Source organism: Aegilops tauschii, chromosome 6 (assembly GCF_002575655.3).
Source record: "Aegilops tauschii subsp. strangulata cultivar AL8/78 chromosome 6, Aet v6.0, whole genome shotgun sequence".
NCBI classification, from domain to species: domain Eukaryota; kingdom Viridiplantae; phylum Streptophyta; class Magnoliopsida; order Poales; family Poaceae; genus Aegilops; species Aegilops tauschii.
The window spans coordinates 330,908,337-330,932,233 of NC_053040.3; the positions used below are offsets into that span (position 1 = coordinate 330,908,337).

The window sequence follows — 23,897 nt, forward strand, 5'->3', positions numbered from 1 at the left end:
ACCAACCCTAAAATCTAGAGACATGTCCCATCGATCCCTCTCGGCCGCCGCCACTGTCTTCCTCGGGATCTCATCCCGATCCAATCCACCAACCAGCGCTCCCCCATGTCCCTCCTCGATCCCCTCGCACATCCACGCCTGAGCTCGACCTCCTCTGCTGCCTTCTCGTCGTCTTCCCCGAGCAGGAGCTCATGCCCGAGCTCCTCCGCCACTAGCAGCTCCGCGGCGCCGCCTCCCTGCCGGCCCCGACCTTGCCTCGCCGCTCCAGCGAGTCCCCGACGAGAAAATGAGTGCCCCGCACTGCCCTTGCTTCCTTCTCCTCCCTGCCCTCCTCTTTCCTTCTCCTTCGTCATCGCTCTTCTTCCCGCGGCTCACCTCGTCTGTCTCTCTCTCTGCTTCACAGGAACACCGACGCCACCGAACCAGCACCATGAGGACGCCACCATCGCCTCCTCCATCGGACCTCCTTCACTCCGCCGCCCAGCCGCCGGATCCGCCCGTTCCGGCCGGTTCCCGCCCGGCGCCGCGCCGAACCCATGCCTCCTCCGCTGCCGTCCCCGAGCTCCCTGCTTCCTCACGCCTTCCTTCCCTGCTGCCGAAGTCAGCCACGAGCGAGCGCCCGAGCCCATGTGTCGAGCTCCTCCTCTGCTCGCGCAGGAGCGTCTCGTCTCCGTCACCATGCGCCGGCGACCCAAGACCAGGCGCCCCCAGCAGGCAGGCCCCCGTCGCGCCCTCTCCTTCATCCTTCCCCTCCTTCCTGTTTCTCTAACCTCCCGTGCTCTCCCTGTCTTCTCTGTTGGACAGGAGCAACCAGGGCGTCCCGGAGCTCCAATCACCGCCAAGTCCAATCGCCGGCCAGATCCATCGAGTCCCGGCCATCTCCATTGTTCTCGGTCCTCCCCGCCACCCAAGTCCCTCGGCCCCGCCGCCTCGCCAAGTCCCCGCTGCCGCCGTCGTGCCCTGCTTCTGCCTCGCCCGCTCCTCTCTGTACGCGAGGGAAACGAGCGCTCGACCGCGTGCGTTGACCGCGCCCGCGTGGACTAGGATGGCCTCGATCGCCTCCAGCCAAGCCGCCTAGGCCCAGCCCAGCAGCCGCGTCCTGCGCCAGCAGGCCAACCCAGCACCGACCGGGCCAAGAGCCTATGGTGAGCGCTCAGCCACACCCAGCAGTTTCAGCCCAGTGCACGTTTTTTTCCCCGTCCTGCGAATTTAGCAATTATCCCAGGTTTTACTGTTTTGCAGAAAAAATCCTCATGTTCATGCTTGTAATAACTAATTAACCATGCATCATATGTAAATAATTTATATATGTAAAATGCTCAGAATTTCATCTAGTTTCATAATATGCTGCTCTCATCCATGTTTAAAATGTTTAAGTTGCTGTTTACATTTATTTTGCATAAATGCCATGCTAAATGATTTATTTCATAACTAAATAACCGTAGCTCTAAATTTAATAAACTTTATATGTAAATGGGGTAGAAAAATGCCTAGTTTAACTTGGTGCACTTTATTTTGCTGTTTAACAACATTAAAATTGTGTTTAGGGCAGAACAGTACCAAATTCATAATATGCATATGGGGATTTTTCAAAATTGTTGTTTGTTGTTCCGGCCTCATTTAAACTTGCCTAAATAGTTAGTTTATTTATGCTTCACCCCTTGCCATGTTGAATAACATTTAATATTGTTGGGTACATAAACGAGAGCAAACTAAATAACTTGAATGTGGTGTTTCGTCAATATGCAAGTCGTTGCATATTGAGCTCCACTTAATTTATAGTGTTGTTTGTTGCACCTTGCCATGCCATGCTCATCAAATCGGACATGCATCATACTTGATTGTGCATCATGCCATGTGTATGTGATGGTTGTTTACCATGTTGTTTTGTTTCTTTCCGGTGTTCCTTCTTCTTGGTAGTTCCGGTAACGTTGCGATTGTGAGGATTCGTTCGACTACGTTCGTTTGTCTTCTTCATGGACTCGTTCTTCTTCCTTGCGGGATCTCAGGCAAGATGACCATACCCTCGAAATCACTTCTATCTTTGCTTGCTAGTTGTTCGCTCTATTGCTATGCTGCGCTACCTACCACTTGCTATACCATGCCTCCCATGTTGCCATGTCAAGCCTCTAACCATCCTTTCCTAGCAAACCGTTGTTTGGCTAAGTTACCGCTTTTGCTCAGCCCTTCTTATAGCGTTGCTAGTTGCAGGTGGAGTTGAAGTTGGTTCCATGTTGGAACATGGATATTCTGACATATCACAATATCTCTTATTTAATTAATGCATCTATATATTTGGTAAAGGGTGGAAGGCTCGGCCTTATGCCTGGTGTTTTGTTCCACTCTTGCCGCCCTAGTTTCCGTCATACCGGTGTTATGTTCCTTATTTTTGCGTTCCTTACGCGGTTGGGTGATTTATGGGACCCCCTTGACAGTTCGCCTTGAATAAAACTCCTCCAGCAAGGCCCAACCTGTGACGCCCCCGATTTGACCGTACACTAATCATGCACGCAAATGTGTACGACCAAGATCAGGGACTCACGGGAAGATATCACAACACAACTCTAAAACATAAATAAGTCATACAAGCATCATAATACAAGCCAGGGGCCTCGAGGGCTCGAATACAAGTGCTCGATCACAGACGAGTCAGCGGAGGCAACAATATCTGAGTACAGACATAAGTTAAACAAGTTTGCCTTAAGAAGGCTAGCACAAACTGGGATACAGATCGAACGAGGCGCAGGCCTCCTGCCTGGGATCCTCCTAACTACTCCTGGTCGTCGTCAGCGGCCTGCACGTAGTAGTAGGCACCTCCAGTGTCGTAGGTGTCGTCGTCGGCGGTGGCGTCTGGCTCCTGGACTCCAGCATCTGGTTGTGACAACCAGATAGAAAAGAAAAGGGGGAAAAGAGGGAGAGAAGCAATCGTGAGTACTCATCCAAAGTACTCGCAAGCAAGGAGCTACACTACATATGCATGGGTATATGTGTAAAGGGGCATATCAGTGGACTGAACTGCAGAATGCCAGAATAAAAGGGGGATAGCTAGTCCTGTCGAAGACTACGCTTCTGGTCATCTCCATCTTGCAGCATGTAGAAGAGAGTAGATTGAAGTCCTCCAAGTAGCATCGCATAGCATAATCCTACCCGGCGATCCCCTCCTCGTCGCCCTGTTAGAGAGCGATCACCGGGTTGTATCTGGTACTTGGAAGGGGTGTATTTTATTCAGTATCCAGTTCTAGTTGTCATAAGGTCAAGGTACAACTCCGGGTCGTCCTTTTACCGAGGGACACGGCTATTCGAATAGATAAACTTCCCTGCAGGGGTGCACCACATAACCCAACACGCTCGATCCCATTTGGCCGGACACACTTTTCTGGGTCATGCCCGGCCTCGTAAGATCAACGCGTCGCAGCCCCACCTAAGCACAACAGAGCGGTCAGCACGCCGGTCTAACCCTATGCACGCAGGGGTCTGGGCCCATCGCCCTATGCACACCTGCACGTTGCGTACGCGGCCGGAAGCAGACCTAGCCTAGTGGCGTTCCAGTCCAATCCGGCGCGCGCCACTCAGTCGCTGACGTCAAGAAGGCTTCGGCTGATACCACGACGCCGGGATACCCATAACTACTCCCGCGTAGATGGTTAGTGCGTATAGACCAAATGGCCAGACTCAGATCAAATACCAAGATCTCATTAAGCGTGTTAAGTATCCGCGAACGCCGACCAGGGCCAGGCCCACCTCTCACCTAGGCGGTCTCAACCTGCCCTGTCGCTCCGCCACAAAGATCCACTGGCGGGTACTCCTACGAGCCGACCCGACTTTAGTCATCTCATGTGTCATGTATGTAGTATATAAGTATATACCCGTGATCACCGCCCAGGTGATCACGACCCGATAGTATAGCACAACAGACGGACAAGAATGTAGGGCCACTGATGGAAATCTAGCATCCTATACTAAGCATGTAGGATTGCAGGTAAATGTATCAACAGTAGTAGCAAGGATAGGCTATGCATCAGGATAGGATATCGAAAAGCAGTAACATGCTACACTACTCTAATGCAAGCAGTATAGAGAAGAATAGGCGATATCTGGTGATCAAGGGGGGGGGCTTGCCTGGTTGCTCTGGCAAGTAGGAGGGGTCGTCAACTCCGTAGTCGAACTGGGCAGCAGCAGTGTCGGTCTCGTAGTCTACCGGAGGGAAGAGGGGGGGAAGAAACAGTAAATACAATGCAAACATAAGCATGACGATGCGTGACATGACAATGAACGGTGCTAGGTGTGTCCTAACGCGACAGTAGGTGGTACCGGCGAAGGGGGGGGGCATCCGGGAGGTATTTCCGATGTTTCGCGTTTTCGGACAGACGGACCGGAGGGGGAAAGTTGCTAGTTCGATAGGTTAGGGAGGTGTGGTGGACGAACGGACTGCGTATTCGGATTCGTCTCGTCGTTCTGAGCAACTTCCATATAGAAAACATTTTCATCCGAGTTACGGTTTAAAAGATATGAATTTTCAAAGATTATTTGAATTTCTGGAATTATTTAATTAACAGAAAAAGGGATATGACGTCAGCATGACGTATGAGCGACGTCAGCGGTCAACAGTCCGGGTTGACTGGTCAAAACTGACACGGGGGACCCACCTGTCATAGACAGTGGGTTAACAGAAGATTAAACTAATTAATTTTTAGTTAATTAACTACTGGGCCCACCTGTGAGTGAGTGATTAGATTAATTAATTATTTTTATTTATAAAACATTTTCCTTTTCTTTTCTTTTCTTTTTTTTTGCGGCGGGGCCCGCATGTCAGTGGCTGGGCCTGCCCAGTCAGCACGCTGACTGGGTGGACCCAGTCAACGGGGACCCACGGGCCCACTGGCAGTGGCACTGGGGGGGCCCAGGCCAGCCACGTCGGCGGCCAGCGCCGGAGCAACTCCGGCGACCAAAACAGCGGCGGCCCCTCGCCGGAGTTGGCCGGAATCGCGCTACGGGGCTCGGGGAGGAGCGGGGCTAGGCCCATTCGAAAGGGCTCGCAGCGCCGCATCCAGGGTGGCCGGGGCTTCGCCGGACTTGGCCGGAATCGGCGCCGGCGAGCGGCGGAGGCGGCGGCGCGCACGGGTGCCCGACGGAAACGAGGCTACGGCGGGCTATCGAGCAAGCGGAGGGGCTGGGGGGCATCTACGCGAGGTGGGGAGTGCAACGGGCTTGAGCCCGTGACCATAAGGTCACCGGAGACCCGCCGGCGGCGAGCTCCGCGGCGCGGCGTTCGGGCGCGCGCGGGGAAGAAGCTAGGGGGCGCGCGAGAGAGAAAGGACAGGGGAGGAGGGGGGGAAGAGGCTCACCGTGCGGCACACGGAGGCCGGTGAGAGCTTAGGAGCAGCAGGTCGGCGCCGGGGAAGAAGGGGGTCGCCGGCGTCCGAAGTTGAAGACGAGCTCGGGGAGGCCGTTGCAGTGGCTCCGAGCTTCAACGGAGAGGCGGAGGTGGTGTAGTCGAGGGCGGCGACGGCATATGACACGGCGAGGTGGCGATTGGGGCACGGTGGCCGTGCGAACGACGGGAACGGCGGCGAGCGCGTCGGGCGTGGGGAAGAAGAGAGCGGCGCGGATCTGGGGGGGGGAAGAGGGAGGCGCAGGGGCCGAGAGGTGAGCGGGGTGAGTGGGAGAGAGGCCCGAGGCGGCGGGGGGGTGCTGGCGCCCTTATCCACCCCGTCGCCGGCGAGGTGGTGCGGCGGGGACCGGCCCCTGTTCCGACCCCGGTCGGGGGAACAGGGGAGGGGGCGAGGGGGAGAGGTGGGCTGGGCCGGGGGTCGGCCCAGTTGGCCAGGGGTCCAGTGGGGGGGGAGGGCCTTCTCCTTTTTTTCTTTTTCTCTGTCTGTTCTGTTTTCTGTTTTCTTTTTATTTGTTTATTTTCTTTTCTGTTTTATTTCATTTAAAAGTATTTAGGCATTTTATAAAAATGTGTTTTCTCCACAATAATTATCAGTGCAATTTCTGGCAGGGCCCGAACATTTTTGTTTGAATTTTTGAAAACTTTTATTTTCCACTTTTAAATTTAATTGAAGTTTGAATTAGGAGTTTGTAAAGGAATGTGATTCAAATGTGATCAAGCCCTGTTTAGCAACATGATTAGCTTAATCACAGGGAGTTACTGTAGCATGATTCTCGGGGTGTTACAAATCTCCTCCACTACAAGAAATCTCGTCCCGAGATTTAGGAGGTAGAAGGAAACAGTGCGGGGTATTCTTCGCGCAGACGATCCTCTCGTTCCCAAGTGGCCTCATCTTCAGAATGGTGCGACCACTGGACTTTGAGAAACTTGATCGCCTTCTGACGTGTGCGGCGTTCAGCTTGGTCGAGAATGCGGACCGGATGCTCCTTATAGGAGAGGTCTTGCTGCAATTCGAGCACTTCTTGATCCACAGCTCGGATTGGATCCTTGAAGCAACGGCGGAGCTGTGACACATGGAACACATCGTGAACCTGAGAAAGGTTCGGCGGTAGCTCCAGTTGGTATGCCACTTTTCCACGCCTTTCGAGAATAGTGAATGGGCCAATATAGCGAGGAGCTAGTTTGCCCTTGATCCCGAAGCGGTGAGCACCCTTCATAGGTGTGACTCGAAGATAAGCCTTTTCGCCAGGTTGATAGACCATGTCTTTATGATGACGGTCATACTGACTCTTCTGACGTGACTGAGCAGTCTTGAGATTCTCACGAATAACGCGGACTTGTTCTTCGGCATCTTGGATAATATCCGGTCCGAAGAGTGGACGTTCCCCAGTTTCTGACCAGTTCAGAGGGGTTCGGCACTTTCGTCCATATAACACTTCGAAGGGGGCCATCTTCAGACTAGCTTGATAGCTATTATTATAAGAGAACTCAGCATACGGGAGAGATTCCTCCCATTTCTTGCCGAAGGAAATAACGCAAGCTCGTAGCATGTCTTCGAGAACTTGGTTGACGCGTTCAACTTGTCCTTGCGATTGAGGATGAAACGCAGTACTGAATGACAGATGAGTTCCCATAGCTTCTTGGAAACTTGCCCAGAATCTTGAAGTGAATAAGCTGCCACGGTCTGAGCTGATAACCAATGGAATACCGTGGAGTGAAACAATCCTGGACATATAGAGCGTTGCCAACTGGCTAGCAGTGATCGTTTCTTTGACTGCCAGAAAATGTGCAACTTTGGAAAGTCGGTCAATGACGACAAGAATAGCATCATTACCTTTCTGTGATTTGGGAAATCCAGTGACGAAGTCCATCTCAACATGGTCCCATTTCCATTCAGGAATAGAGATAGGTTGCAGAGTTCCAGCAGGCCTTTGATGTTCTGCTTTGATACGACGGCAAACGTCACACTCAGCAACATAACGAGCAATGGCTTGTTTCATATTAGACCACCAGAATCTCTGACGGATGTCTTGGTACATCTTTGTACTACCAGGATGGATACACAGAGGTGTATCATGAGCTTCTTTCATAACTTCCTGTGTCATATCCAGGTTTTTCTCTGCACATGGCACCACTAGGCGGCCCTTGAAGTATAGGGTGCCATCTTCAGCAATGGTGAAGAATGAGGGCTTTCCTTCTGCGAGGTAGCGCTTAATCTTGTGGGCTTCAGAGTCATACTTCTGTAGCCTTTTGATGCTGTCTTCGAGATCTGGTTTAGCAACTAGGGTATTGAGGGAACCCTGGGTAACAACGTGGAGGTTCACCTTGCCAAACTCCTTAGGAGGGGGAGCGAGTGCACCCAGAGGAACAATATGGAGGTTCAGCTTCCTGAATTCTTCAACAAGCGAGGGCTGAACTTTATGAACCTGGAGGTGGTTGCAGTAAGACTTGCGGCTCAAGGCATCAGCCATTACATTAGCCTTGCCTGGCGTATAGGAAATACCCAAGTCAAAGTCTGCAACAAGCTCCATCCATCTCTGTTGACGGAGGTTCAGATCTGGCTGAGTAAACAGATATTTCAGACTTTGGTGGTCAGTGAAGATCTCGCAACGATTACCGAGAAGGTAATGTCGCCACTGCTTCAGCGCATGAATGACAGTAGCAAGTTCGAGGTCGTGAACTGGGTAGTTCTCTTCGTGAGGGCGCAATTGCCGAGAGGCATAATCTTTGCGGTCTTGCATTAGGACACAGCCTAATCCTTGACGGGAAGCGTCGCAGTAAATGACAAAGTCCTTCTTAGTATCAGGTGGAGCTAGAACTGGAGCAGAAGTCAACTTGTCTTTGAGTGCCTGGAAACTTTCCTGACATTTGTCTGTCCATTGGAACTTGACACCCTTATGCAACAGGTTAGTCAGAGGCCTGGCGATCTTAGAGAAGTTCTCGACGAATCGACGGCAATAGCTGGCGAGACCGAGAAAACTTCTGACTTGCTTAACGTTCTTGGGAGGAGTCCAATCAAGAATAGCCTGAACTCGCTCGGGGTTGACGGCAATACCATCCTTAGAGATGACATGCCCAAGATAGGTTACTTCCGGTAGCCAGAATTCACATTTGGAGAACTTGGCATATAGTTGATGCTCTCGTAGCTTCTCCAGCACAAGTCGAAGATGTTCGGCATGTTCTTCTTCGTTCTTGGAAAATACCAGGATATCATCCAGATAAACCACGACGAACTTGTTGAGGTAATCCATGAATATATAGTTCATCAGACGAGAGAAGGTGGCTGGAGCATTGGTTAAACCGAAAGACATGACGGTGTACTCGTATGAACCATAGCGAGTCACGAAGGCGGTCTTTGGGATATCCTCTTCTCGAACACGGATCTGGTGGTAGCCCAACCTCAAGTCGAGCTTAGAGAACACTGACGAACCCGCCAGTTGATCATACAGATCATTGATCCGAGGAAGAGGGTACTTATTCTGAATGGTAGCTTGGTTTATAGGACGGTAGTCTTGAACTAACCGGTTTGTCCCATCCTTCTTCTTGACAAAGAGAGAAGGTGCTCCCCAAGGAGAGCAACTTGGGCGAATGAATCCTTTGTGAAGAGATTTGTCGATTTCCTCCTTAAGCTCAAGGAGTTCATGCGGCGGCATTTTGTAGGGTCGCTTGGCTATAGGAGTGGTGCCTGGTTTCAAGTCGATGATGAATTCGACAGCTCTAGCAGGGGGAATCCCTGGAAGTTCTTCAGGGAAGACGTCGAGGAATTCACGCACGACGGGAATGTTCTCAATGCCCTCGAGTGGTGCAGCGTTCAATGCATTCAATGCATAGAGCCTTGCCTCGGCATTTTGCACCAGATGAGCCTGGTAAGCAACTATTTCATCTGAAGGGTGTAGCAGATGGACGGTTTTAGTGGCGCAAACTATAGAAGCAGTATGCGCTTTCAACCAATCCATACCCAAAATGAGGTCGATGTTAGACGACTTCAGGATAATGGGAGAGGCATAGAATTCCATCCCTTCGATTTCCACGGGGACATCAATGCCAACCAAGGAGGTTTGACACTGTCCCACGGGGGTTTTGACCAGTACCGAAGTGTTCATCTCCTCACATTTAACGTCGTGCTTGTATGCAAAATCTTCTGACATGAATGAATGCGATGCACCTGTATCAAATAAAATGGATGCTGGTACTGAATTTACGAGGAGTGTACCCATCACAGTAGCAGGTTGGTCTTGAGCTTCGTTGAGATCAACGTGGTTGGCATGAGCACGACCATAAGACTTAGCATTGTTGTTGCGAGGCTGATTGTTACCACGGCCAGTTGCTGGAAGGGCCAGTTGATTCTGGTTCTGGTTGCATTCTCTAGCACGGTGTCCTGGTTGACCACACCTGAAGCACAAGCCATTATTCGGAGTGGGAACAGGAGCTTGGGATGGTGGAGCTGGAAGTCTTGACTGCCTAGATGGTGGTGGAGGCAGACGAGGTGCAGCATAGGTCTGCCTTGGGGCAGATGCATTTGGACGGTACATGCTGTTCGGGATCCATATCTTACGCTTCTGTGCGGGCGAGCCCGAAGATGAGCCCGTGTCACGGTTGCGCTTGTGAGAGCCCTGGTATTCCTGCAGACCAGTTTTTACATTGATGGCCTTGTTCACGAAGGTGGCGAAATCAGCAAAGTCATGCACTAGAAGTGCGAGCTTGATGTCAGCTTGAAGGCCATCACGGAACTTCTCCTGTCTGCGTGCATCAGTTGCAATGTCTTCTTCAACATAGCGGGACAAGTCCAGAAACTCCCGCTGATAAGCTTCGACAGTTTTGTTGCCTTGGGTGAGGTTGCGGAACTCACGCTTCTTCCGGTCCATGACTCCTTGAGGAATGAAGCGGGCACGGAAAGCTGCTTGGAAGTCTGGCCATGTGATGATTGTTCCAGCTGGCAGAGTACGCCTGTGGCTGTCCCACCATTGAGCTGCGGGTCCCTTCAAGAAGAAGGAAGCAAAGGTGACATAGCTGGCAGGGGCTACATCAGCAGACTCCATCTCATAGGTGATGTCACGGAGCCAGTCATCAGCATCCAGAGGCTGAGTTGAGCTGCGGTAGATGGTTGGGTTGAGGCGTATGAAATCTTGAAGAGTCACTTGAGCTGGCTGCTGGTTCATATTGGGGCGAGGAAACTGGGCCATCATATTTTCCATGAATTGGCGGTTCAGTTCAAACTGTTGGATCATACCAGCCATGTACTCAGGTGGTGGTGGGGCATCGCCACCACGACCACGACCACCTGGTCTAACCATCCTGCTAATATATAACAGGGGTAGTTCAGCATTGAGAAATTTGCAATGACAAGAATCATTCATGATGAAACATGCATAATGAAAGGAGCACGATAGCTACTACATAGTAGTCGGCATAACTTTACAAAAGGGGTCATGCATAGAGTTCAGTACATAGAGTTCAGTACATAGACTAAAACATCATAGGCGGCACACAGGCTCGCGGCGACTGCAACTAATACTACAAGCAAGCCTACATCAGTCCCAAGAGGTACTGTGGAGGTAATCGTAGCCCGACAGCTGGTAGTGAGGCAACGGATAGCCCTCGACGTCAGCAGACTGGGGGCCGCGGATACTCAGGTGTAGAGCCCGACGCTCAGGTGGCAGAAGAGGGCCAAGTGCGGGAGAGTAGCCTCCCACCTCTGGCCAACCGACACCGTGGGGCAACACGGTCCTGGCTGGGTAGATCGCAGTACGCGGTACCTGTCCAGATCGGACAAAGGGGTGCAGCAGCGTCAGAGCACGGTAAAGGTGCTGACGGGTGGTGTACATCTCGTGGCGAAGAGCTCGGTTAGCTTGATCCAGCCCATCAGCATGCAGAACCAGGTTCTGATGGTAGAAGGGCTCTCGGGTGACAGTGGAGTAGGCAGCAGTATAGTATCCCTCCGCACCAACATCCGATGCGATAGCAATGTGCCTGAAGGGGGAGGTGTCCAACTCCCGATACTCTCCACGAAGACGTGTCAGAGCAGCATAGGCAGCATCGTGGACAGCCATGTCGATGGTCACACCAACACCATGTGCGGTGTGCAGCACAGTAGTGGAGTCATACTCCCGAGAGTAGAGGTGGACGATGGCACGGTACTGCTCCTGGTTAAAGTCCTGGTACTCCTCGTAGACGGTGTACTCAGGGTGCCAGCGATAACCCAGATAGGTCATCATCTCAGCTAGCACCGCAGGTGATCCCGAGGCACCAATGGCCGTCGTGTGGCGAACGACCTGCCTCGTGGGTTCCATCTGAAAGCAAAGACGTTTCAAAGGAGTCAAATGACAGTGTGTGAATTGTTCAAAATACTACTCTAAGAAACAACTATGGCTTATCCAACTTTGGGGTGAATGCGGTCACGGGATCCTAGTGTTAGAGTTAGTAAATTCGTTTAACCCAAGTAGAAGAGAGTTCAGAGTCCCAGAGTAAAGGTCGAGGAGTAAAAGATACTAGTACCACCCAATGGCGACGTGGGCCCGTAAGACACACAGCCATGTTAGTAAAAGTTTAGTAATGTCTAGACTCGACTTCGGCCAAGGAGTGTGGAAAGGGGGATTCCTACAGGCAGTCGGCTCTGATACCAACTTGTGACGCCCCCGATTTGACCGTACACTAATCATGCACGCAAATGTGTACGACCAAGATCAGGGACTCACGGGAAGATATCACAACACAACTCTAAAACATAAATAAGTCATACAAGCATCATAATACAAGCCAGGGGCCTCGAGGGCTCGAATACAAGTGCTCGATCACAGACGAGTCAGCGGAGGCAACAATATCTGAGTACAGACATAAGTTAAACAAGTTTGCCTTAAGAAGGCTAGCACAAACTGGGATACAGATCGAACGAGGCGCAGGCCTCCTGCCTGGGATCCTCCTAACTACTCCTGGTCGTCGTCAGCGGCCTGCACGTAGTAGTAGGCACCTCCAGTGTCGTAGGTGTCGTCGTCGACGGTGGCGTCTGGCTCCTGGACTCCAGCATCTGGTTGTGACAACCAGATAGAAAAGAAAAGGGGGAAAAGAGGGAGAGAAGCAACCGTGAGTACTCATCCAAAGTACTCGCAAGCAAGGAGCTACACTACATATGCATGGGTATATGTGTAAAGGGGCATATCAGTGGACTGAACTGCAGAATGCCAGAATAAAAGGGGGATAGCTAGTCCTGTCGAAGACTACGCTTCTGGTCATCTCCATCTTGCAGCATGTAGAAGAGAGTAGATTGAAGTCCTCCAAGTAGCATCGCATAGCATAATCCTACCCGGCGATCCCCTCCTCGTCGCCCTGGTAGAGAGCGATCACCGGGTTGTATCTGGTACTTGGAAGGGGTGTATTTTATTCAGTATCCAGTTCTAGTTGTCATAAGGTCAAGGTACAACTCCGGGTCGTCCTTTTACCGAGGGACACGGCTATTCGAATAGATAAACTTCCCTGCAGGGGTGCACCACATAACCCAACACGCTCGATCCCATTTGGCCGGACACACTTTTCCGGGTCATGCCCGGCCTCGTAAGATCAACGCGTCGCAGCCCCACCTAAGCACAACAGAGCGGTCAGCACGCCGGTCTAACCCTATGCGCGCAGGGGTCTGGGCCCATCGCCCTATGCACACCTACACGTTGCGTACGCGGCCGGAAGCAGACCTAGCCTAGTGGCGTTCCAGTCCAATCCGGCGCGCGCCACTCAGTCGCTGACGTCAAGAAGGCTTCGGCTGATACCACGACGCCGGGATACCCATAACTACTCCCGCGTAGATGGTTAGTGCGTATAGACCAAATGGCCAGACTCAGATCAAATACCAAGATCTCGTTAAGCGTGTTAAGTATCCGCGAACGCCGACCAGGGCCAGGCCCACCTCTCACCTAGGCGGTCTCAACCTGCCCTGTCGCTCCGCCACAAAGATCCACTGGCGGGTACTCCTACGAGCCGACCCGACTTTAGTCATCTCATGTGTCATGTATGTAGTATATAAGTATATACCCGTGATCACCGCCCAGGTGATCACGGCCCGATAGTATAGCACAGCAGACGGACAAGAATGTAGGGCCACTGATGGAAATCTAGCATCCTATACTAAGCATGTAGGATTGCAGGTAAAGGTATCAACAGTAGTAGCAAGGATAGGCTATGCATCAGGATAGGATATCGAAAAGCAGTAACATGCTACACTACTCTAATGCAAGCAGTATAGAGAAGAATAGGCGATATCTGGTGATCAAGGGGGGGCTTGCCTGGTTGCTCTGGCAAGTAGGAGGGGTCGTCAACTCCGTAGTCGAACTGGGCAGCAGCAGTGTCGGTCTCGTAGTCTACCGGAGGGAAGAGGGGGGAAGAAACAGTAAATACAATGCAAACATAAGCATGACGATGCGTGACATGACAATGAACGGTGCTAGGTGTGTCCTAACGCGACAGTAGGTGGTACCGGCGAAGGGGGGGGGACATCCGGGAGGTATCCCCGATGTTTCGCGTTTTCGGACAGACGGACCGGAGGGGGAAAGTTGCTAGTTCGATAGGTTAGGGAGGTGTGGTGGACGAACGGACTGCGTATTCGGATTCGTCTCGTCGTTCTGAGCAACTTCCATATAGAAAACATTTTCATCCGAGTTACGGTTTAAAAGATATGAATTTTCAAAGATTATTTGAATTTCTGGAATTATTTAATTAACAGAAAAAGGGATATGACGTCAGCATGACGTATGAGCGACGTCAGCGGTCAACAGTCCGGGTTGACTGGTCAAAACTGACACGGGGGACCCACCTGTCATAGAAAGTGGGTTAACAGAAGATTAAACTAATTAATTTTTAGTTAATTAACTACTGGGCCCACCTGTCAGTGAGTGATTAGATTAATTAATTATTTTTATTTATAAAACATTTTCCTTTTCTTTTCTTTTTTTTTGCGGCGGGGCCCGCATGTCAGTGGCTGGGCCTGCCCAGTCAGCATGCTGACTGGGTGGACCCAGTCAACGGGGACCCACGGGCCCACTGGCAGTGGCACTGGGGGGGACCCAGGCCAGCCACGTCGGCGGCCGGCGCCGGAGCAACTCCGGCGACCAAAACAGCGGCGGCCCCTCGCCGGAGTTGGCCGGAATCGCGCTACGGGGCTCGGGGAGGAGCGGGGCTAGGCCCATTCGAAAGGGCTCGCAGCGCCGCATCCAGGGGTGGCCGGGGCTTCGCCGGACTTGGCCGGAATCGGCACCGGCGAGCGGCGGAGGCGGCGGCGCGCACGGGTGCCCGACGGAAACGAGGCTACGGCGGGCTATCGAGCAAGCGGAGGGGCTGGGGGGCATCTACGCGAGGTGGGGAGTGCAACGGGCTTGAGCCCGTGACCATAAGATCACCGGAGACCCGCCGGCGGCGAGCTCCGCGGCGCGGCGTTCGGGCGCGCGCGGGGAAGAAGCTAGGGGGCGCGCGAGAGAGAAAGGACAGGGGAGGAGGGGGGAAGAGGCTCACCGCGCGGCACACGGAGGCCGGTGAGAGCTTAGGAGCAGCAGGTCGGCGCCGGGGAAGAAGGGGGTCGCCGGCGTCCGAAGTTGAAGACGAGCTCGGGGAGGCCGTTGCAGTGGCTCCGAGCTTCAACGGAGAGGCGGAGGTGGTGTAGTCGAGGGCGGCGACGGCGTATGACACGGCGAGGTGGCGATTGTGGCACGGTGGCCGTGCGAACGACGGGAACGGCGGCGAGCGCGTCGGGCGTGGGGAAGAAGAGAGCGGCGCGGATCTGGGGGGGAAGAGGGAGGCGCAGGGGCCGAGAGGTGAGCGGGGTGAGTGGGAGAGAGGCCCGAGGCGGCCGGGGGGGGGGGGGTGGCGCCCTTATCCTTGGTTTTACATTTGCCTACCTAAGCCTTTTTCCCTTGGGTTTTCGCGAGCCCGAGGGTCATCTTCTTTAACCCCCCCCCCCCCCCCCCCCGGGCTAGTGCTCCTCTGAGTGCTGGTCCAAACTAGAGCCCTTTGCAGCGCCACCTCGGGGAAACTTGAGGCCTGGTTTTAGTTGTACGGACTGCTCATCCGGTGTGCCCTGAGAACGAGATATGTGCAGCTCCTATCGGGACTTGTCGGCACATTCGGGCGGCTTTGCTGGTCTTGTTTTACCATTGTCGAAATGTCTTGTAAACCGGGATTCCGAGACTGATCGGGTCTTCCCGGGAGAAGGAATATCCTTCGTTGACCGTGAGAGCTTATAATGGGCTAAGTTGGGACACCCCTGCAGGGATTATCTTTCGAAAGCCGTGCCCGCGGTTATGAGGCAGATGGGAATTTGTTAATGTCCGGTTGTAGAGAACTTGACACTTGACTTAAATTAAAATACATCAATCGTGTGTGTAGCCGTGATGGTCTCTTTTCGGCGGAGTCCGGGAAGTGAACACGGTTTGGGTTATGTATGAACGTAGGCAGTTTCAGGATCACTTCTTGATCACCTCTAGCTTCGCGACCATTGCGTTGCTTCTCTTCTCGCTCTCATTTGCGTATGTTAGCCACCATATGCTTAGTGCTTGCTGCAGCTCCACCTCATTACCCCATCTTTTCCTATAAGCTTAAATAGTCTTGATCTCGCGGGTGTGAGATTGCTGAGTCCTCGCGACTCACAGAATCTACCAAAATAGTTGCAGGTGCCGACGATACCAGTGCAGGTGACGCAACCGAGCTCAAGTGGGAGTTCGACGAGGAACTTGGTCGTTACTATGTTTCGTTTCCTGATGATTAGTAGTGGAGCCCAGTTGGGACGATCGGGGATCTAGCATTTGGGGTTATCTTCTTTTCATTTGGATTTGACCGTAGTCGGTCTATGTGTGTATTTTGGATGATGTATGAATTTATTTATGTTTTGTGTGAAGTGGCGATTGTAAGCCAACTTTCTTTATCCCATTCTCGTTCATTACATGGGATTGTGTGAAAATGACCCTTCTTGCGACAAAACCTACCATGCGGTTATGCCTCTAAGTCGTGCACCGACACGTGGAAGATATAGCCGCGTCCTGAGCGTTACAGTACCTCGTCGCCATCCCTGATCCCCGAGTACCTCCTGGCCATCCCTGAGCTCCTGCTCCTGCCACTATCACTGAACTTCCCCGACACCATCGTGAGCTCCTGCTCCTGCCACTGTCCCTGAACTTCCCCGTCGCCATCCCCGCCAAGCTCCGCTTCCCTGCCTCCCCCAATCGTATTTTTGGCAGCAGTTTTACATAATCTGTTACAGCAGAACATTTTCTGGTGCCAGAAACCTTCTCTCCTTTTTTGATATTGCATCCTTTTGATGGGCACATTTGGAATCAGATGCATGATATACATTTTTTAACTGAATAAAGAAACAATATGCAGGGCAGAGTCATAACCAGAAACAAGTCGCAAACTAATTGCAGGTCACGCAGGCATGGATGTTCTGGAGGTACTGCAGTAGCAAACACAAACAAAGCACCTAGAGATCTAACCTACTCATGTCCATTAGACCATTACATATAAGGCGCAAGTACTTAGATATGCAACTTAACCTAGCCGTTAAGTTGCTCTCCTTGCGACTGTCTAGAGGACCAGCAAGCCACTCTGCAAAAACAACTCTTCCAAGAGTGCTTATATTATTTCGATAGCTCCAGGGGAGCCTAACTCTTGCATGCGTGGACACAGCCATATCAACCATTCAGTGTAGACTTGTAATGGTTGTCATCAATAGTTGGATAGAGGTTGCCAAGATCAATAAGATGTGCAACAGTCGACCTGTGAAAAAAAATCAGGATTATTAGAAAGTCAAATGTATTTCAAAGGGGCCGGGGTAAAGGGTGATACCTGGCAAGTGCATCTGATATGTTAAGACGGCTTGCAACCTGTGCGATACTAACTCCATGCTCCAGGTTTCTGCAGGAACACAATGCAGTCAGCGTTCTCCATTCTATAAATGAGAGAATACCTAACAATATTGAGGCACATATACAGCAGAAAAGCTTATACTATTTCCCATCAGCATGACCATGGAGGCCTGGAAGGGGAGGGCCAGAGGGGACACAGGTGGTACAAATTACTTCCTCCGTTCCTAAATATAAGTCTGTTTAGAGATTTCAATATGGACTACATACGGATGAATATAGACGTATTTTAGAGTGTAGATTCGTTCATTTTGCTTCGTATGTAGACTATATTAGAATCTCTAAAAGGACTTATATTTAGGAACGGATGGTATATGAAAAGGAACACACAAGCGCTAACATAACATGACACTGCAACACAGTTAACTTACACAAGCACTGGGTCATGAAAAACATTCATGACCATATCAGTTAACTCTTGCCCACCAGCATTCCCAGATGCAGATAGTGTTGGGGCCTGAGTAAGGAGGAGAAAAAAATGTTCGACAGCAATTCAGTGGATTCTAGTAAAATGATGATATACTTCCTCAAACTACCTGATTATTAGGGGGTGGAGCTTGGTTCCATGTTGATGCATTAGCAGTTACTTGGGGCTGCGTCGCAGATTTCTACCAACAATAAGAGATCCAAAGAAATGAAAGCATCTTCAGAAATCATAGATACTGTTAAGTTTGTACAAAATAAAATCCTACTAGAAAGAAAGGCTTGGATGACGGTACCTTAGCCTTGGCAAGATCCAAATGCACATAAATGCAGTACAGAAAGTGATGTGTTATATCATTGTAGTTGGTTACAAGCCTGAGAAGAATTCATATAAAATAGGATTAAAATGTAGCTGACCAATGTCAAATGGGTATAGAAAATATTCTCATAGGTTAGACAACATTCCACCACAGAAAATCTTAACTGCTTTTACACGCATCATACAGCAAAACACTTTCAGTCTTATATATCAACGCATTTGGATGAGAAACAGTCGACACTACAACAATATTAACAGCACCATATCAGTATGTTGGTCAGAACTCAGAAGTACGGTAATCACATACGTGTGCATGTGTACTACAACATTTAGATATTTATGATTCGTAACAGAGGAACTGTTGTCCCTAACACCAGCCATTTAAATTGTTCTACTACTTCTGCGCATGGAAAAGCTGCACAAATACAAATCACCTTTATAGTGACATGATTCAATAGAGAACAAATCTTTATACAGCAAACTTCACTAAAATACTAAGGCTCAGTTTGCAGCAGCTGAACTGCGCAACACTGAACTTCATACAGTTTGGCTATTTGTAAGGTGACCCGTAAAATATTATTTATAAGCTGATCAAATTGCACATCGTGAGACCTAGAGTCGCACAGAAGTTCTTGTGGAACTTCATGCGTAGAAGTGTGCAACTGGCATTGCATACTTCTAAAATGTGTCCATTGGATAAAGGATTAAGGGTTGTGGTTGTGACTTAGAAATATGAGTTTCTCAATCGACTTAGCAATACGAGTTTCTCAGTTAACTTACATTCACTATTTAATAATCTGCAGTGGAAAAATGTATCCATAAAGGCAGGGAAAGGGTGGTTACCCAACAATAAAAGAGGCAAAAACTGTTGGACAAACAACATTTTTATAATTCATCACAATGCCAACCACAGCCTAACTAACAAAATAAATTATTGAAAGCTCACATTCTAATATCATACAAGGAGGATCAGAGTGCTCACCGCACGGAATAAGCAACAATGTGACGCTTCCCTTGAAAACCTTTCAGACCACCATTGACAATAACATAGTCACCATCCCTTGTAAACAAAAGAAGACGAAGATGTAAAGTTTATTGCATGGGAAACCAATTTCCCATCATATGACAATTAGTTTTAGTCCTTACTTGACTAAACCCATTTCTGTATTGTCCGATGTCTCATTTGCCCTGGAAAAATAAAATAAAGGACAGCGTATATGGGTGACACTCCAGAATTTGGTCGACTGTAGACAAACCAAAGCAATACATAACATCTCACCAGCGATTCACTTCTATCCTGCCTGTACCATCATCAAGAATGAATCGTACATCTGTGATCCGCTCTGCCTTATTCATCATGCGTCCTACAAGCCTAACCTGCAATCCAGGGCAATAAAACAATTAGATAAACAAAGAGCTGATCTCTGTCGATCTCGATAGGAAGCAAAGTGTTCAAAGAAAAACCATTTCAAAACCACACTACACAGACAGCCAAAGGCCAGTTGCCATTGGGCCCTCTAAACTGCGTCCATTTCACAAAACCACAAGGTTCGGAATACCTTCACGTCAGTACATGACTGCACAATACTTGCACTTGCACTGCAGCCAGCCCCAACCTGATTAAATGGCTGAATCGGGAGTATATTACTAGCAATTTGGGACATGTGTATGGTTAACCGGGATGCCTCAGTGGCTCACTAGCCATGTGTATGCTTAGGAAGTACTCCCTCCGTTTACTATTATAAGATGTTCTAACTTTTTTTCTAAATTAGATGTATGTAGACACGGTTTAGTGTGTTTGTTCACTCATTACATTGAGTATGTAGTCCATCTTGAAATACCGAAAACATATTATAATAGTGAACGGAGGGAGTATGTGACAAGGGGAAGGGAGGCCACATGATCCTCCGGCATCCCTTCCATCAAACGGACATCAACTCATGACTCTGCGAACGCTGGTAGCAAGCAGTCCCATTGGTGTAGGCCATTTAGGCCCCCAGTACAGATGGTGGGTGTGGTTAGGAGAGGAACAGAAATTACAAAACTTCAGCAAATGCAATATGGACGCTAACCAAGGCACTGTTTCTTTCCCTATTGCATAGTTGAACCAATACACCTGGCCAGTGTTATATGTTCAAATTTCAAATCCGCTTGGCTAAATAAAATTACGAGAGGAGATTCGTTTCCTCTTATATAGTACTCTCTCCGAGTACAAATATGGATTGGAGGGAGTAATAATAATTTAAGAACAGACATGTTTCAGTCCGGAGGAAGGTTCTTTTTTTCCCAGGAAGGTGTTGGTCCGACTATAATCCGCTCTGCCAACTACAATGTGAAACCTTTCACAGCAAGCATACAAAACAAGTCGAATCAGTGCTCAAACAAAAGAAACGATTATTTTCCCCCAAAAGGAGAATCGATTCTTTACAATGTCATTAAGCACCGGGTGAAGAGGTGTTCAAAAAAATAAAAAGCACCCGGCCAAGAGGCAGGATTCGTACCGTGGACACCTCGGTGCCATTGACAACGAAACTGGACTTGTCGTCGTTGGTCTGGGACGCGTCCATAATCTGCTTGACGGTGAGCGGGAGCAGCGTCTGCGCGCCGCGAGTCTGAGCGGAAGGGGATGGCATCATCAGATTTGGGGGCCGGAAACAAAACAAGGGGAGATTGGGCGGGGGTACTAGGAAGACGTACCTTGGTGATGCCGCCGCCGCTGCCCTCCGGGGTGTTGGTGGTCTGCGAGGGCATGAACCCGCCGCCGCTGAAGAGGCTGTTGGCGTTGGCGGCGCCGCCGCCGTTCCCGTCGTAGTGGTCGCCTCCGTTGTACATGGTGAGGCCCGGTGGCTGAAAACCCTAGTCTTGCCGGGGAAGGAGGGGATGGGAGAGGGAGAGGGGCGAGGGCGGGAGAAGGGGGGAGGGGCGGTCGTTTTGTTTTGTGGGGAGGGGAGGGAGGGGGGTCTTCTCCGGTACGAAACCTTGGGTGTCCGCGTGCGCTGCTATGGCAGTGCGGCGCGCGGCCCAATGGGTCGGCAGGTGCAGGTCGCCGGGTGGCGGTGCGGCGCAGCGTCGAGTCAAGTCAGGAGTGAAAAAAATGCAGCCGTGCCCCGCGCCGCGCCTTTGATTGGTTTGGATGCGTGCGCGGGAGCGGTGCGGCTCGGGGGTTATCGTGACTCGTGCGCTCACGGACGGGTGCGCGGCGCAGCAGGAGAGCTCTCAAACGGCGCGTGGCCTGTTTGCGCAGGGTCAGGCGAGCCGAGGGCATCTCCCACGCGGATCAGACATCAGGGCGCCCCTATGTGAAACTGCAGTGGCTAAAATGAAGGATGTGCACACTTAAAAAAAATTCCACCTAATCCAAGTGTCAGACAAAATAGGACAGAATAACAACATGAATAGCTTAATTCAAATCTCAGACCAATTTAGTTCACAACAATTTAGTTCACAAGACAATGTATTTCCGTCATGAAAGTAATGGAAAGGGGAAAGCCCGGTTCGAAAAAAAAAACAATTTAGTTCATAAAATGTATCTCAAATGTGCTCAATTACAATACGAATAGTCTTACATGAAAGAAGCACAAGTAGAAAATTACATCACTAGGTAACTCTACGTTTTTGCATTGCCATGAAAGCATCAACTATGTCATCTTCACTTACTTTCATGAACACATCTCGTTCAATAAATGTCACCAAGCAATCATTCAAGCGATCATCACTCATACTAGTCCTCAACTTACCTTTCACTAGATTCATTGCTGAAAATACTCTTTCAACACTCGTCGTTGCCACTGGTAAAATCAATATCAATTTGATGAGTAAGTAGACCAAATCATAAAGAACATGCTTCTTTGTTGCAACAAGCATAATAGAGAGCTCATCAATATTACTTGCATTTCAAAACCTATTATCTTGTCTCATATCATCAATAAAATTAGCAAGTTGAAATTCTAGTCTTATCATAAATGTGCTTGATATGTCCATGGGATAGAATTCGGTAAGTCTCATTACCTTGAATGCATCATAAGAAGCAAATGAATTGAGGGGATTCAAAGCCGACATGCAAATAAGCAACTCCGTATTAACCTCATCACAAACCGATTGTCAAGCTCTTGAATGGTTTGATCAATGATACCAAGATATATTTCTCTTCTATAACGATCATCATTTGTTGGTACTTCATAATACCGGCGTGATCTTCGATTAGGCTCATAAATATCCTCCCACAAAGGAACTTGAATGTCATGTTTGTTGCAAAATAAGGTTAGCTTTGCAAGAAATTCTTCCCAACCATGAGACCTCATGTGTTGCATTCTACTATTTGACAAACTAACAAGTGTCATTGCATTAACAATATCTTGATCTCTCTTTTGCAAAGATTTGGACAACTCATTTGTATAGCCAAGAATAACAAGCATCAAAGGCTTGAGCAACTCCACGTATTCTTGTCCACTCACCTTTTTGTGAAGGATCTTTTCCAATAGCATCAAGTGCTTCAAGGATTGTGGAATACATGCTAACAATGTGCATAATGGTTTTAAAATGAGAACCCCAACGAGTGTCGCCGGGTCTAGCTAATCCCATCTCTTGATTTAGCCCACTTCCACTTTCAATCTCACCCATTTCAAGTGCTTCCAACACCTTTTGAGCTCTAACATCTCGAAGCATGTCATGTCGCTTACAAGAAACTCCAACAATATTGAGCAAGTGAGAAACATGATCAAAGAACCACAAATCGTATGCAGAGAGCAAGTTGTTCTTTATGAGATGCATCACTGGACTCATCAACTAGGATTGCGTAGTGGTCATCACCAATATCTTCAATAATTCTTTTAGTTGTTTGCGCTGCACAACATTCAATTATTTGATTTTGTATCTTTGGACTGGTCAAGGTGCAATTCCGAGGAGCATTGTTCAAAACAAGTTTATTAACTTCTTCATCATTTCCCGAAAGCCATTTAAGAAGTTCAAGAAAGTTCCCTCTATTGCTCGATTCTTCACTCTCATCATGTCCACGAAATGCCAATCCTTGGTTCAAAAGAAACCTCAAGCATCTAAGTGAATAAGTTAGCCTAGCCTTGTACATACGTAAATCATCTTTAGACACCCTCACCATAATGTTATCAATTGATGGTTGGGGTGCGCGAATAAATTGTACATCTCTTGAGCTTTGTTGTGAATGTTGTTAACACCCCCCTCATGTTTGTCTAATGCATCAGGCCTATACCAATTTTTCCAACCACCTTTAACAAAGGCATCACCCTTAGGCCCCCCATTCGATTTGCCTTTGAACAAATAACACACAAAGCAAAATGCAGCCTCATATTTGACACTATATTCTAGCCATTTATAGTTCTCAAACCAAACAAAGTTGAAGTGTCGATTTTTACCATACATTTTCTTGACTTCAAAGTTGTGTCCATATGGTTGGACTGCATTCTTTGCAATGTACCGTCTCCGAACTTCATCTTGATCATCAACATTGTACTCCGAAATAGGAATCCTTTCCCCTGGATCAGGTGGAAGCCTTTGAATATTATATGACCTTGCATGTGGATGTTGGGCTGATGGTTGCCGTGGCGCTTCATCATCAATATCAATGTCAATCTCTACATCGGAATGGACTGGAGGTGGATCAATATCAATGTAAATCTCTGCATCGGAATGGACTGGAGGTGGATCAACATCAATGTCAATCTTTGCATCCAAATGGACTGAAGGTGGATCAATATCAGGTTCAGGTTGCTCTTCGGCTGCAACCTTTCTTGATTTTGCCTCATAATTCCGGAAAAATACTTGATGTCACCATTCCTCTTCATCTCCAGTTCTATATTTAGAACATAATGTCAGCAAGACAGCAAGACTAGAACAA

At 49.3% G+C, this 23,897-nt stretch overlaps 1 protein-coding gene across 1 annotated transcript; it reads right to left on the reverse strand.

The window, feature by feature from the left end:
* Window positions 1–16,691: 16,691 nt before the first annotated feature.
* On the reverse strand, window positions 16,692–21,165 carry LOC109781277 (replication protein A 32 kDa subunit B). The gene is made up of 10 exons (XM_020291839.4): window positions 20,726–21,165; window positions 20,530–20,640; window positions 19,308–19,405; window positions 19,175–19,216; window positions 19,011–19,088; window positions 18,006–18,084; window positions 17,823–17,894; window positions 17,658–17,743; window positions 17,210–17,278; window positions 16,692–17,140 (listed from the first exon to the last, which is right to left on the reverse strand). The coding sequence occupies exons 1-10, from the start codon at window positions 20,858–20,860 to the stop codon at window positions 17,056–17,058; spliced, it is 855 nt and encodes a 284-aa protein (XP_020147428.1). The 5' UTR covers window positions 20,861–21,165; the 3' UTR covers window positions 16,692–17,055.
* Between the last annotated feature and the right edge of the window lie 2,732 nt (window positions 21,166–23,897).